The following is a 16,010-nucleotide window of genomic DNA, read 5'->3' as shown; positions in this document are numbered from 1 at the left end:
GCAGGACCATTCTCGCTGGAGCGTGACGTCTGAGGAGTAACACCCGAACCTGAGACTGCAGCGTTGCTATCCTTTCCACAGGAAGATAGACTCGCATCTGCCTTGAGTCTATTTCTGCACCAATAAACAGAATACGCTGCGATGGCAACAATACGGATTTTGTCCAATTGAAGGTGATTCCTAAGGAGTTGCCTAGAGAGATGGTGGCTGCTAGAGTTTTCAAGAGTAGATGCCTGGAGGTGGCAGTTATGAGCCAGTCGTCTAGGTATGGAAACACCTGGAATCCTAGACTTCTCAGGTGAGCAGTCACCACTGCCAAACATTTGGTGAACACCCTGGGGGCTGTGGTGAGACCAAAGGGCAGTGCATGGAACTGGAAATGACTGTCTCCTAGGCTGAAGCGCAAGTGTCTCCTTGACATCTGATCTATCAGAATGTGATAATAGGCGTCTTTGAGATCTATGGAGCACATCCAAACACCTTTCTCCAAAAGCGGGAGAATGGATTGCAAGGTGACCATCCGGAATTTGGACTTTTTTACTAATCGGTTTAACTTGCTGAGATCCAAAATGGGCCTCAAGTCCCCGGTCTTTTTTGGCACCAAAAAGAATCTTGAGTAAGTCCCTGATCTGGCCTGATCTGCGGGGACAGGTTGGATGACTCCTTTTTGAAGCAGCTTCGATATTTCGCTGGCTGCCAGATCCCGTTGACTGGGTGGCGGGTCCGGGATTCTTTGGGATGGTGGGGGGGGGGGTTGAGAGAAGGGAATAGTGTAACCTCCGGCGATGATTCGGAGCACCCATTGGTCCTGAGTGATATTTTCCCAGGCCTTTAGGTGCCTCGAAAAACGACCCCCAACTGCCTCCGGAGCTGCACAGTCGGGCACTCCTTCAGGGATGCTGGAAGGAGGAGGAGCCACGAAAGGACTCGCGGTCTCCAGTGTTGCAGGGGCCTCCGCCGCCTCTGGGACGGCGTCTCCCTGAAAAATTTCCCCCTCCTCTGCCTCTAGAAGGGGAATCGCTCTGCTGCGAGTAAGGCTTTTGAGACTTACGGAACCACATTTTCCCTCCTCTTCGAGCCTTGGGATAAGGTCTGAAGGGAGTGGAAAACCGGGCCCCTACGGCAGTTAAAGTCTTACCCTCCTGTTCGCAGTGAGTCAAAGTGTCCTTTACCTTGGGTCCAAACAGAGAGGACCCATCAAAGGGGGCATCGGCAAAGGAAGACTTAAAGGCCTCCGCAAAGTGACACAGGCATAGCCAGGCTTGTCTCCGTAGAGCAACACCTGTTCCCGCCGCTCTGCTCGCTCCTTCGGCTGCATAAGAAATGAGCCTCATGGACGAGTTGGATAACGAGGACAGGGTAGCCAACTGGGAGTTGTCCGTCTGGGCCAACTGCTCAGGTAAGTTACCGGAGAGGGTATCCGTAAGCTCCTTGACCAGATCCCTCTGCAGTCTCGTGAAATGCGTCAAGTAGCTCAGAGACCTTAGTGTAAAGGTCGCTGAAGTAAGGGTACGCTTCCCGTACCGATCCATGCTCCTAGACTCCTTATTAGGAGGATGGACGGACGTTGAAGCCTCTGCCACATCTTGCTGGGTGGCAGATGCCACCACCAAGGCATCTACAGCCACACCTTTCGAAAGAAAGTCCTTATCAGGGGGTGCCGAAAGGAATTTATTGGGGTGAGCTGGCACTGGTTCAACACAGTCCGGGTGTTCCCACGCCCTTCGAGAGATCAAATCCAGAAGCTCATCGAAGGGCAGAGTCACCCAGGAGGTGGAGGGCTGACCCCCGAAGGCCTTGAGGAAAACCGACTCCTCAGCAGAAGGGGGTTTGGACTGCCAGTCACCTCGTTGCTTAAGGATCTCCAAGATGTCCGCAAAGGATACATTATCCGAGGACGACTTGGGGGACCCTTCCGCATCATCAAGGTCGGTATCCAAGGTGAGAGACTCATCAGGGGAGTCGACGTGCTTCCTCTTGCACTGTTTCTTCCTCGGAGGTTCCTCCGAAGAAGTTTCGGAGGGACCTCCAGGAAGAAGGGAACCCCCAATGGGGGTAACCTCAGGCCCAAGGGCTCCGCTGACGTGAGACAGGGGGATTGCAAAGGAGCCAGTCTCCGTGCCAAGGGAAGGTGGTGGTGAGATGGTAGAAGTGGCCAGAGAGGATTTGGCCAAGGCACTCCTCATGGCCTTGAAGGCGGGACCCCCAGAGTCCTGGGATGGTTCAACCCCCAAGGCCACAACAGCAGTCGGAACTCCCGCCGCTGACGCACCGAGAGGGAGGCTCGGAACCGAAAGGATCGGTCCCGAAGCGTCCCCCCCGGGGCCGACAGAGGAGGTCCGCGTATCGAACCCCGACCCGAAGGATGGGGTTGGAGTTAGGGTCGGAATCGACCCGACAACCTCCACCGGCTCCACCAACACTGACTCCAACGGCGCCGAAGCTGTTGGAGGAGGAACCGAGATAGCAGGGTGGGAAACCGGCGCTGGAGCCGAGATCAACTTTTGAAAGACCGGAGACTGAAAAAGCCTTTAAAGCACCCTGTCTACATCCGAATCAGACATCCTCGAAGACAGAGAAGAGACCGACCGGGTCCAAGTTGACTTCTCCGTCGGCTCCGAAAGACTGGGGGACCGGCTCCGTATGGGTTCGAGAAGTATCGGTGCCGAGGGAGATTCCACTACCACTGCAATTTCCCTCGGAGCCGATAGGGACTTCGGCACCGAAGGCAGTGGAGCCGATGGAGATGACTCGCCTCTTGACGCCCGAGCTCTCGACTCCGAAGCCAGAGGAGTCGAGGCTGGAGACATCGAGGCAGACCGTTCCGCCCTCGGTTCCGAAGTCCGTGGAGCTGACGGAGAAGCCTGCCTTGACTTTTTGCTGCCGGATCCGACGGGCTGGTCGGAGCCGAAGATTTTTTCTTCCTTGGAGGGGAAGAAGAAGATAGGGCTTCCTCAAAGGAAGGGGTAAATAAGCCCTTTCAAAATCAACTTATTTTTCCTCTCTTGGAGCACGCGAGAGGAAAAAGCGTGGCAAACGCTACAGGATTCCTGGAGGTGCTTCGGGCCCAAACAGTAAACACACAAAGAATGGTAGTCCGTAATGGACATTTTATAATTGCATTTAGAACATTTTTTGAAACCTGATGGTCTATGTTCCTTCGACATGGTTAAGACACACTAAACTTCGAAAAGTACACCAAAGCTACACAAACTACAACTCTAACTAAAAAGCGCAGGATAGGGCAAGGCCCCTCTGACTCAAACGGAATCACTTGCCCAAAAAATAGTTAAAACAGCTTTTGGGTCAGTTTTAGCAGAAAATTTGACAGAAAATTATGTCACTAAGAGGCACTTAGCTCAGCCAAGTCCGAGACCACGTCTATGCTTCAGAAGCGGCAAACGAGATCTGGGGAAGCAGTAGTGGTGCATCCTGGGATACGAGGTAACTCAGCCAATAAGAGACTGTGTTCTATTGTATAGCGGCCGAGTCGGAGCCGAGGATCAGCTCGGAACCCATCTGTAGAGAATGTAGGCGAGATAGGATCACATTATATCTTATTTTGAGCCTTGACTCTGTACACACAAAATTCTGAATGCAAGCAAGCAGGAAGTATTTGGTGACAGGGCATAAAAAAGTCCGGGTAAGATGCCATCCTGAGAACAATGGAGGACTTTCTGGTATGCAAGTGGAGGACAACTTAGCATAATGCATATAATGTATACATTACCTCACATGACACCAGCTCACTGACCTTACTGTCAAGTCAATGACTGCTTATCTTGCAATTATACCATCAATCACTGGTCACCAGCAGCAGCCCACTCCCACCTTTCCATAATGAGCGAGATGATGTATGCTGCTAGTTCTCATCCCCTGCCCAGCTCCTCCAGTGCATGTGTCACTAACAGAACATGGGTCATCTTGGTCATTGTCAGGACTCCATTCTTCTATACCATCGAGCTGAGAGGTTCTCACAGCTTTGTTAAAATTACTTTTTTAATGAGTAAGCAGGCCTCACTACAGCTTTATCTTTACGTAAAGCAAAGTTCTTTTCTTGACAGCTACATAATTACAACCCAGATGGCCCTAAAACAAAAGCAACCATTTTGTTGGTAGAATATGGAAGATACATTAAGCTATGTCCTATGGCATGCATTTTCAAGCTTTCAGTGGAAAAAAGAAACAGACCAACACCAAAATTTGCAGTTACGTTTCTAATTAACACGAAGGAGGGGTGAAGCGGGGAACAAAGACTGAAAAGGTGTGTAAAACGATTATGGAAAATTCAAAGATTTAAAAAAGAGGTGGAGCTTAACAGTCCTGTATATAAAAAAAAAATATTTTACATTCTTAACATACTCAGATTAAATAGCATGGTTAAGCAGCAGTCCTTGTAATGATTCAAAATGCAAAAAAAAAAAAAAAAAGCTCAGTAAAGAGAATACTATTTTCAGTATATTTTCTAATACCTTGCAACATTTCCATTTTGGAAAATGACTTACTTTATGCCAAAATGCAGAGAAAAATATTTTGTCGGTTTAAGTGATGCTATTCAAACTTAACTACAAAAAATGATTAGTTTTTAAGTATAGCAATACACTCTGGATGCGCATGGCTTGGACATTATACAACATCACGGGCTGTACAGCTAAACACATCTGCCATTAACATCAGTGCCACGCACACATGTTCCCTTCACATCTTATAGTTTACTGGAATAACAAGGTCATAATTTTGACTACTTCAATGGAAAAATATCAGTTTAAAGTGCTAATCAAGACAGGAATTGTACTCGTCTGGAAAATGTGATGTCAAAACTTTACCGCTCTGTTGGAGATGCTGAGTGAGCAGACTGGACTGACTGGGGAGAGGACTTTTTTTTTTCAGTTATGCTATAAAATCGGAATTGCTTAGACATAGTAAAGCCTTTCTGAGTCTAATTATGGTGGCTGCGAAAAAAGCAATTACTAGAAAATGGAAATCAAAGTCTAGACCAACTTTACTAGAAGTAGTGCTACATAGGAAAAATGGGAATTGTGGGAACAATATATTCAGAGCAGGCACAAGGTTTAAGAGGCAGGATTTGAATGAGCTATACAATGCTTAACTGACAATGACTGGATGGTTTACAAGTGAATGTTTACAGGTATAGCTGTTTCAATGGTGTCTTGTGATGTAAACTGTTTGTAACTAAAGGGATATAACTTTGTATGTTTTTCATTTATATAAATGTAAGATTGCCTTTGTCATATATAAAGTTAATAAATATGTTTGGGAAAAAGTTATTATCTAACATTGTGAAATGAAAGACAACATGCTGCTTTGAAAACAAGATAGTACGTACAGATGCACACTGCATCCCTAAAGCAAATGCTAGAATAAAATTTCTAACCCATTGTCTTCTTTACTAAAAGCCTGAAATAAAATACAACAGACAACACATGCTTACTTTTTGTTGACTGGATTGCTCCCATTAGACCTATGGTCACTTCTCGGGAAGAATCAAGGCAGTAATTCAGCAGGACACTGGGGGAAATCTCCCGCCTCTTTTATTTAGAGGATGAGTGGAATGAATTACATAGTTGGGGTTGGTGAGAAAAACAAAAAAAGACTCAGAAACAGGGGAAACTCTGGGACTTCTATTGGAGGTTACCTCAGAGTACTCCGGTAAGTTTGATGAAGTATAAAATGATTGTAGAAAGGAGACAAGTTAAAAAAAAAAGGATACAAGATAAAAAATATGCACAACTTGAAGCAAAAAAAAAAACAACAACATGCTTTGATGGAATGAGACAGGATTTAAGTTTAGGTTAATGTAGACAAGAAGCTGAGGATGCTAGGGTCTACAGAATAGAAATATGGAGAAGCAATTTTGAGTGATGGATATGATAGGATAATGATGTATACAATCTGGACAATTTTAGTTGGAATACTGCTACTATAAAACAGAAAGTAGGATTCTAAAACTTAGCTAGAGAATTGAAAACATTTGTGAAGTACTAGTACTGTCTGATATTGGCATCACATGAGAAAAAGCATATTTATATAAAGTTTTTTCCCACGTCCTTTGATTGGTTTGGCGACATATACAGCTTAATGTTTGAAACTACTTTTTATGTATAGTTTGTATTTTTATTATGAAAATGACCCCTACTAAAAATGTCACAGTATCTTTAACATTCTTTCAATACTCTCATAAAAATAATTTCATGTGGAGTTCTTTATGCGGGCCTCCACTAAACATCTTGACCTTCCTCAGATATCCTGTTAATCAAAATATACATACATACACACACATTGCACAAATTAATAAATATATACTTATGGTACTACCTGCTCAAGTCGACAGGATATCAGTTTAGTCTCAACTGTAGACAGCCCCTTAGGAGTGCAGGACCCCTCTCATGTTGTGTTACAGCATCATTAATGGAACATAAATAGGAGCACCTGGTGTGGGGATGGAACTCTCACCTTTCTAAACTTCATGTCAAAGGTTAGTTCTCTACCTGTTGAGTAGGTAACACTGTGTAAAAGTAAATAAACATTTGTTTACTTGTTTTCTGAAGAAACAGGCACATATTACTTCAACGGTATTTTTTCAATCTGTGATGTACATTTTATACCTATCACTGTAAATATTCTGTATGAACCATAAACAAATTAGAGAAAAGGTACACTGGCCAGATAAGAAAATAAAGGAAAGAGCATTTGAGAGAAATAATACGTAGACATATTCTAGATCCTGTTGCAGTACAGTCCTCGACTAGTTACATAGTACAGATTTACTTGCATCAGTAATGACGCATGTAAAAAGAACATTTAAAAAAATGTGTAACCTTAAAACAGCTTGGGATTTTAAGGAACATATGTAGCAAGAAGTTCTTCTGTTTGATTCTCGGCTTGGCTTGGGAGTGCCTTCTGTGTGGAGTCTGCATGTCCTCCCTGCGGTTGGGTAGTGTTCGAAAGACATGCGTGCGTAAATGGGTGTGCCTTCGTTGAAGGTTGGGCGTCGAGCTGGTACCTCGGCGTTTCATAAAAATCTACTGCCAATCATTAGCGGACCAGAGTTCCGCTGTGGCAACCCCTTACTGGGAAAAAGCCGAAAGACAAACAACAACATGTACATTGTAAAACTGAGGCATTAAATTGTAAATTTTTTATACCCACAATAACACACATTTATTTGTTAAGACAATCAGTGGCTTACATTTAAAAAGCCTGTTGCTCAATGTTAGAACAGGTAAGTGTGTTAACATAAACAGATGAAGAAATTATGCTACAGCCACAAATGCATTTAGCCAAATCATAGACTGTGGTAGGACAGCAAAGTGGGTTCACAATACTTGGTGCTCCAGTTCACTTCTCAGCTGGTGTACCTTCTTTGTGGAGTCTATACATCCTCAGTGTCCATGCAGGTTTTTTCAAGGTGTTCTGGCTTTCTCCTATATCTCCACACAGATGCTGAAGGTGAAGGGGTGAGCCTTTAAGCTACATAGGTGCAAGTGCTGTGTGCGTGTGGGAGTCCTACAATGGTGTAATGCCCCCATTTGATATTAGTTTGTCTGCCTTGCAGCCACTGAGTGCCAGAAGAATCTCTGGCCTTGAGCAACTGTGAAATAAACTAAGCAGGCAATAAGAAAATGAGAATAGATGGTGCTGGAATTTATTTAAATTCTGATTTAATGGCTTAGCAATGTGTGGGTCAAATGCATTTCTTCAAAGGTTTACTCTGGGGTACTAGGACATTGAATGCCTTTGTCATAATTAGTAGATGTTTTTTTACATCTGCTTCCCCCTCCCTTCTTAAAAAGCAAGGGATTCCCCATCTCTCTCTCTACTAAACCATTCATTCATCCAAACCTCTTTATCACGACAGAGGTGTGAAAAACAGAGGGTTGCACCATCCAGTAGAGGTTTGTAGATTTTCTGTATGCTCCTAACAGCTCCTGTTTTTGGAAAGAATGCTGCAGCGCTGCTCCCATACAAATATTTGATTTCATACACCTAGTTTGCAGCTAGAATCCTTGGTGGGCACATGCTCCTCAAGTCACAAGTTGCAGAAGCTGCAGTACCAGGCCTTCCTAAAGGATTCCACAAACACCCTCCTCCCAATGGGCAAGCTACAGTCAGCAGTTTGCTTTTATTATTCTCAAGGTTGCTATTCGAGTGTCTGGGCAACTAGTCAAACCAGGTTGTGTGGGATCACACAGTTGGCCTTATATTATACACATTTCGGCATATGGAGAAGCAAAATTTTGGTTATAATTTTATGGTATCTGCCTACTATTTCAACATCTGTGCTAAAAGTGAACAATGGAAATTCTCTCTGCATTTTGGCATTCATTTTCCCATTTGATTATCTTATCAGTGATCCCTTTATCAGTGATCTTTACAAATTTTTAAACTCTGCTGGTATTCAAATTAGTTTCTTCTACAGCAGAGCTACATCATAAAACCATGTTATCACTGATAATTATTCAACAAATCACTGAAGCCTCCACGATAAACAGCAAATAATTTTATTTTTAAAATAAAACAAGCGCTTTCACGCACCTAACAGTGCGCTTCATCAGGTTACAAAGTTTATGCAAAAGGAATTCATCTTATATAGTATAACAAATCTCCCAATTAGCTGCATTTTTGGCGGCTAAAAACAATTAATCAATTATAGATCTCTAAGTACCATTTGTGTTTAAAGCCATAGTTCATGTACGGAAAACGCTTCCTATATTATAACTTCTTTAAAACTTCACGTTAATAATATAATATTATCAAAGAACACATTAATTGCATGTAAGTGTATATAACATGTTCCCCTTCATTTAATTATCTATCAGTCTAGGTAAACATGATAATAATCATAAGCTAAATCAATAAGGTGTTTTACTTAACCACAAGATGTTTTTATGTGCGATATCACTGATACTAAATGTGCAACTTAAATACAGAATATCTTGTTGGTAAGCTACCATTCCCCAGTAACCTGAAAGCTAGATGTTTTAAATTAACAGATAGATGCAGGTTCTTACCAAGTGAAATCATGTTTTCATAGTTCTCTCTCATCACATTTCGGTACAGTTCCTTTTCAGAATCTCTTAAAATACCCCACTCTTCATTTGAGAAAAAGACAGCAACATCTTCAAATGTCATGGGTTCCTGAAAGAATGTAATCAGTCACATCAGTTTTAACATTACAATCTTTCATGTGGTTAATTACAAATCAGCTTGTTCTAATAAACAGGAGTGACACACTTACACACCACTGCAGTGTCAAGAGAATGCTACCTATGGAGATGGTGCTCATTATGAGTTTACCTCCAAAAAAATGTACTCAACTTTTCTCTATAAGGTGTCAAACTAAGTAAGATTCAGACAGCTGGAATCCCTTGCATATTACTTGAGAAAAAACTACTAACTGTCTGAATGTGGGACTTTACCATAAATTCAAAGACATGTACACACTTTATTCCTAAATCCTGTCTTCACTGGGAAGGTTCAACTTCTCCAAGAAAATCAAACGCAACTTCACTGCCAGCCAGACACATACAGACACACACACACACACACACACACACACTTTATAATCCCGAAATCCTGAAATACCGAATCTCAGAATTTCAAGACCATAAAGCCGAAAGCTCTAAATACCGAAATCCCAAAAGCACGAATTTTAAAATCGCGAATCCTACACTAACCATACACCACACACATACACAAACACACAAACACGCACCTTCTCCCCACACACAAACCTACACCCCACACCCCCCTACTTAAAAATATTAACTTCAGGGTCGAACTACACAGACAACACATGAACACCATCACAGTCACAACACACACTGACGCACACTAAAGCCCCTAACCAACACCCTTAAACATACATACTTACCTGAACATACAACTATCCATTCAAACATCGCAACACCAGAAGCGCTACTTCAACATCTCTGAACATCTTGATTTTGAAATCTAGACTTCTGGGGTTTCGGTATTTAGAGCTTTTGGTTTTATGATCTTGAGATTCTGAAATTCGGCATTTCAGAATTTCGAGATTATAAAGTGCACATGCACGCACGCACACACACACACAAAACGCTCAAGAAGGGCAATAAACTAGAAAGGTAACATAAGACAAACTACCATCTACAACAGAGATCAGTTTTAAGCACCATAAGAGAGGATGATAAAAAAGAGAGAATACAATTGGGCAACATATGTCAAGTGAACACAAGCTTGTCATTTTTACTTTGTCAACTTGTAAACTAGGTAAACCTACTGGGAAATGCCCTTTTATGATATGACCTTGAGGCACTGTCAATGAAAATAAAATGCCATTAATTCACATTACAAGTGGATGGCACAGTGAACACGTGACAAAGTATTATTTCACATAAAATATGGAAGATGACAAACTATGAAAACATAGCAAGGTTAAACTATAACAATTAAAAATGTGTGTGAGATCCATAAGGCAATTCCTAAGAAGAGTGTGGGTGGGGCTGCTGGTTAAGCAGGATTTCTAGCCATCTAACAGGTATGTCAATGAATAGGCTTGGTGAGATGAAAGATGCTTCATCCCCATACACACACACATTTAGATGCCAAAGGTGAAGTCCCCCTTACAACACTCTTTGCTGTTCAACTCTCTGACTTATTTCTATGAGATGAGTTACAAAGTGCTCTAAATTAATTCCTTCATGCAGACAAGGAGGCCTTCTTCAATAAAACAATGTTACCACATTTGAGAAAGACAGAATGTGATGATCCTGACCAAATGAAAAAGGATGGGCTCATGGGCTGTCTTCCAACAGCCTTCCTTACAATCTCTATGAAGCCAAAATCCACTTGGTAACATCCTTCTGACATCTGCCAGACCATGACAATTGTAATTCCTTCCCTGGCCCCAAACATGGGTTGGAGAAAGACTTGGGGAGGCCACTGGGTTTGGCAGATCTGCCAAACAAGTACAGGCTCCAGAGATCAGCTGATGGTAAACTGTGGATAAGCAAAACATTTAAATAAAATTCTCAACTTCCCCATTTGAGCTTCTACACATTACTGTGATAAAGCAAGTTCATCTATCTCTTTCATGACTATCCAAGCCTTACAGCTTACTGCATTTATTCTTTCCATCACCACAAATGGCTTCTACCACTTGGCCAGAAGTTGTTTTACATAGATGATGGTAGTACTAGTAACCTGATGTATTGGGTTAAATTCTCTAGGCTGGGCACTAGCTTGCTGCATTTCCTAGGCTCTCTGTATGTGTTCCCTTACAACTGGCATCATCATCTTAAATTTATCATGCAAATTAACATACAGTTCTACTATACTTTTAAAACAGTGCCTTTTCCTCTTCCCAAGTTTCCATACCAATGTCAATTCTTGCATGCCTACTGTACAGAAGTCCAAATGGGGGTACACCCAGCTGAAGCTTATGGCACTTCTCTGACTGAAAACAGTCTACAGGGTAACAATAGGTTTCAGGCTTATCTACCTACATCAACCTCCCTTACAGTGGATTACATTGTATTAGTAAACCTCTCCATCAACCCATCAGTCTACAGATGATAGTCTGAGGTCTTCAATGGTGTGACTTCACAGCGCTGACACAACTGATGCATTATCCTTGATATAAAAGGTAGTACTTTAGTCAGTATCTCCTTACGGACTTTACTTCCAGAGTATGACAGTACCAGTTCCCTTGCAATAGCCTTAGCATTATCTTGCTCTGTAATTGTACAGTCCATCATGGTAATATGTACAGACACCCCTTGTTAGATTTTACTAATGGCCCCATGATGTCTGCAGGTTACTTTTGTTGTAGACAGTGGATTCAAGGACTACTATATCCGGGATGGAGTGCTGCTTTCTGACATTCTGGACAAGAAGCATGGAAATCCTCTCATACATTATGCATGGCCAGTAAAATCTGGCTAATATGCTTGCCTTAGTCTTATTTTTCTTCAGCTGCATTCTAGCACATGACTGTGGACTAGCTTTCATTACAAGTGTTATGCAAGTTTCTGACATGCAACCGATGTTGAATTTCCTCTCCTCTCTTTCCTTCCTTACTTTATAGAAACAGGTTACCTTGTTACTCAAAGCAGGGCAAGAAGTACAAGTAGAGTTTGTTTGTGGTCTTCCAATGCAGTCTTCATCATGGTTTCTCTTAGGTTACGATATCACCATCCCATTGTACCTTTTGTGACTTATAGTCTACTAACTCAGTGTTGCTTTCTTTGGGAAGTTGCCTGAAGGTAGAAGGTGTAGCTTCTTCCACTAAATAACTGACACTGCAGCTTTTTCTAAGTCTTCCCCATTAAAGGGTAGCTCTAAATAAAATTCACCTTCTATTTTACTTTCTCAGTTATCAATATTGGCCTTGTATGCTCTCTTTTCATTCAGGTTTCCCCTCCTTTATCTCAGTGTGAGCAGCTAACAGTCTCTCATTTTCTTCCTTCCCAATGTTACCCTTTCTCTGCAGACGACACATCTGAGCAATTCTTACCTTCAATTTTGCCTCATTCTTGGCTTATGGAAGCCTGTTGCAGAGAGTCGCCTTTTACTTGTTTTCTCTGCTTTACACTAGTAGAAATAGGCTCAAAAAGCTGCATTCTCTGATTTACTTTACTTTCTGAACTCAGTTTGTTCTGAGGTCCTCTCTCAGTGTCTTTTTCTATTGCCAACTCTTTTTGTTTCAGTTTCTTACCAGTTCACTTTCAGCTCCTTTACTGATAACTCTGGGCTTATGGTGCTCTGTCATTGGAACATGCTTCTGAAAGAATTCATTTTTGCTACTATAATCAACTTCTAGATGCTTTTGTAGTTACTACTCCAACTCCTTTCTGCCGATTTTGGCTCTTAAGAGCATCATTGGCATGCTTTTATCTCACCCGTGCTTATAAAAAATGGGAGTATCATGCTCCTGCTCTACTCTTTGTTGTTAAATGTATTAGCTTGCCACACTGTCTATGGATTATTCTTTCTCCCACATTTTCCACAATGCTTTGAAATGGGGAAAATATTTTCCTAATATTACATCAGCAGTTGCATCCTGTGGGTATAACCCAATTCAGCAGCTTTCCTAGAGCTACCTACATTTCTAAATGTATAAAATAGAATACTATTTCCTGTTTCCACGAAGGCATATCAACTTCATGTTGTGGTTGCTACTAACTTTATATATATATATATATATGAACATATACCAGGAAATACCTGACAAGAGATTATCATGCTTCCAGATTCCAGAAGAGCTGGATTCTCCCTTCTTTCTAATAGAGCAGTACACTTTACTAGGTTGGTTGTAACATAATGGGATTGGGCTGACTCAATTTTCCTAGCTGCAATTTAGCTTACCCTATAGGAACTACATAATCTAAAGCATTGCTTTACAGTTTACCCATTTCTGTCAGTAGCACTCCTTCAGTGTTAACAGACAGAACTTAGCAATGTGGTCCTTATTCCACAAGTATAACAAATTAGCATATTCCTTGCTGGCTTTTGTTTAACACAGTATATGCAACATTCCTTACTGCAGTTTTAGCATTAGAACCAGGCAAACCAGTTCTAACTACTGTAGTAGCATTAACCAGCAAGTGTTCTTCAAAGGTTATTAGTTTATCAGAGTCACTGGCACCAAATAGCAGTACCAATTTTCTTATATGATTAGGCAAAGCTCTTTTAAACTGGTCTACTACTAAAATGTCTAATTTTTCCTTTACTGTTGCTATCCCGGTTCATGTCAAGAGTTTTACATTACGCTTTAAAATCATGCATCCGTCAACTTGCCATTTTATAAAAATATATTACACGTACTTCAGGAGTTATACCAGCCCTAACTAAAAGTTCTTTTACTATGGCATGGTCCATGCAATCAGTTTTTTTTCATGTGAAGATTTCAGTGCCACTCTTCTGATTTTTGTCCAGTCTGGTCATCTCCAGTTCTCTTGTGGTGGCATAGGACTAAAATGCCAAACAGGACTCCACATTATCCTCCCTGTTTAATTATTTTTTTTTTCAAAGGTGGGGCCATCCTGGAGAGGACAACTAAGATGGGTAAAAAAAATAATGGTTTCAGAGTTGTATTAGCCTTTAATCAATCCCCCGCCTAGGATTCCACAATTTTATATAATAATTTCTTCGTGGTTGTGGTCAGCAGTTAACCGTGCCCAGAACATGACAGTAAAGAACTGTAGGGAACATATCTCTCAATCTCTTGGCGCAAGAAATCTGGACAAAGCCTGATAAAATGGGGGAGGGCAACAAAGGCTCAAAAATAGGGACAGATTTTACATATTGCTCTTATAAACTTAAAAAAGTTGCTAGAGTAATGGGTTTATATTAATGTACATTTTCTGAAGGATTTGAAGTATGAAACTCAAACACGTGTCATTATTTAGTGACTTCATTCCTTAGATCATCCCAGTGATTTGCCAGAAAAACACAAATTTTCTGAGGAATAGTTCAATAATAGGAGGCAAAAATCTGGATATTTTGAAAAAAATCTGTGCAGTTGAGAGGTATGGTAGGGAATGTATGGTTTGCATTTGGCACAGAGGTTCTGCAATGGACTGTTAACTGGCAAGTCTTTAACCCAGCACACACCACCACCACTGGAAGGAGGACTATACAAGTACAAATTTTTACATAATCAAGAGAAACCAAAATCATAGCCCACTTAAGTTTGCAGGTCTAAACAACACATGCAATACCTTAGGCTGTTTGTATCCAAACTTCACAGTCCACACAGCCCTGCCAGGATACAGGCTGTCTTAAAAACAAGTCCAGTACAACAGACATTCCCAGGTACAGCTTTCAGCTTTATAATCAGGTATTCTCACTAGGTAAATTCCACAGAATGGCCTTGACTGGATTCTCACACTGCAGATAGCCAGAATCTTCCTTTAGATGATCCTCCAGGTGAGAAACAAATGTACTAGTTTGCTTTCAGGCAACCTCCTTACGCAAACATTTACTGTTAATTAAGACCTTGTTATCTAGCCAACTACCCGGGAGAATATTCCTACAGTCAACACCGCAGTACACTTTTGACTATACATTTAAAGACGCACAAACACCTTTCTCTACATCATGCATGTAACAGTATGCATGCAACTATCTAACTATGGCAGTAGGCTTAATCTGAAGGGCCCATCTGAGCCACAGCATGAGCTCTGAGCGAGAACTAATCTTTATGAAAACAAACAAATAGAAATAAACATGGCTCCTTGGAATGGAAAGACAGTAACTCTAAAGTCTACTTGGCAAAATGTTACTACCACTAGACACATCTTCCAAAAAATGAACTTCTATTACAATAAAAATGTGAATTTGAAATACAGATGGGTAAATGAAGTTCTGTTTCAATGGGAAGGACTATCTACAACCAAGAATAGAGTACCCTTCAAGAAATGTGTGACAAAGTTGACTTGAGACAGAGTTCTGCCATCAAGCAACTCAACAAAAAGTACTGAGGTAGAAGACATATGCAGGCAGAAGACGTATGCACACTGATTATTGAATAAACGATCCCAAAGTCAAACTGGTGTTGCAAGTAGTTCAAACAGACCTGCAAGATGGAGGAAGGAGACAGTTCTCTGTTTCCAGCGAATGCTTCCAATTGGAATGTGTCAGCATGGTAAACGTCTGTGTGTGACCTCCAAAGTCGCAGAAATGTCAAGGGGAAGATGGAATAGCACTAATGGTGTTAATGGAGTAAGCAGGTCCACAGGAACAGAAAAAAATGTTGCTTCAACCTTCAAGGATGTCCATCACCTAAAATGGGAAGGTCTGTGGTGCTGCCAGTAATTAGAATACACAAAATCATGCCTACTTTCGAGATGCTAAACCTCCATCCCAGGGAGGTCTAATCAAAGCAAAAGCATTATCATTATTATGATACATACTTGACAAGAAAAATACCATCAAGAATGACAAACCAGTAGTCAGCAACCTTTTTATATGAAAGGCTCTACCATAAAATGTAGTGAAGATGGATG

General features: G+C 41.5%; 1 protein-coding gene across 3 annotated transcripts in view; it reads right to left on the bottom strand.

Annotated features, from left to right (window-relative positions):
• The window catches only part of LOC122795589 (zinc finger protein 239-like), a 750,699-nt gene that overhangs the window by 506,779 nt on the left and 227,910 nt on the right, over positions 1-16,010 (bottom strand). For all 3 annotated transcript variants that reach the window (XM_044063843.1, XM_044063841.1, XM_044063842.1), the window contains exon 3: positions 9,033-9,159. In XM_044063843.1, the coding sequence (XP_043919778.1) occupies positions 9,033-9,159 (127 nt within the window). The remainder of the gene's footprint in view (positions 1-9,032; positions 9,160-16,010) is intronic.

This window comes from Protopterus annectens, chromosome 2.part2 (genome assembly GCF_019279795.1).
Source record: "Protopterus annectens isolate FY-2018-M chromosome 2.part2, PAN1.0, whole genome shotgun sequence".
NCBI classification, from domain to species: Eukaryota; Metazoa; Chordata; order Ceratodontiformes; family Protopteridae; genus Protopterus; species Protopterus annectens.
The sequence above is the reverse complement of the archived record's forward strand: the minus strand, read 5'-3'. Positions and strand labels throughout refer to the sequence as shown.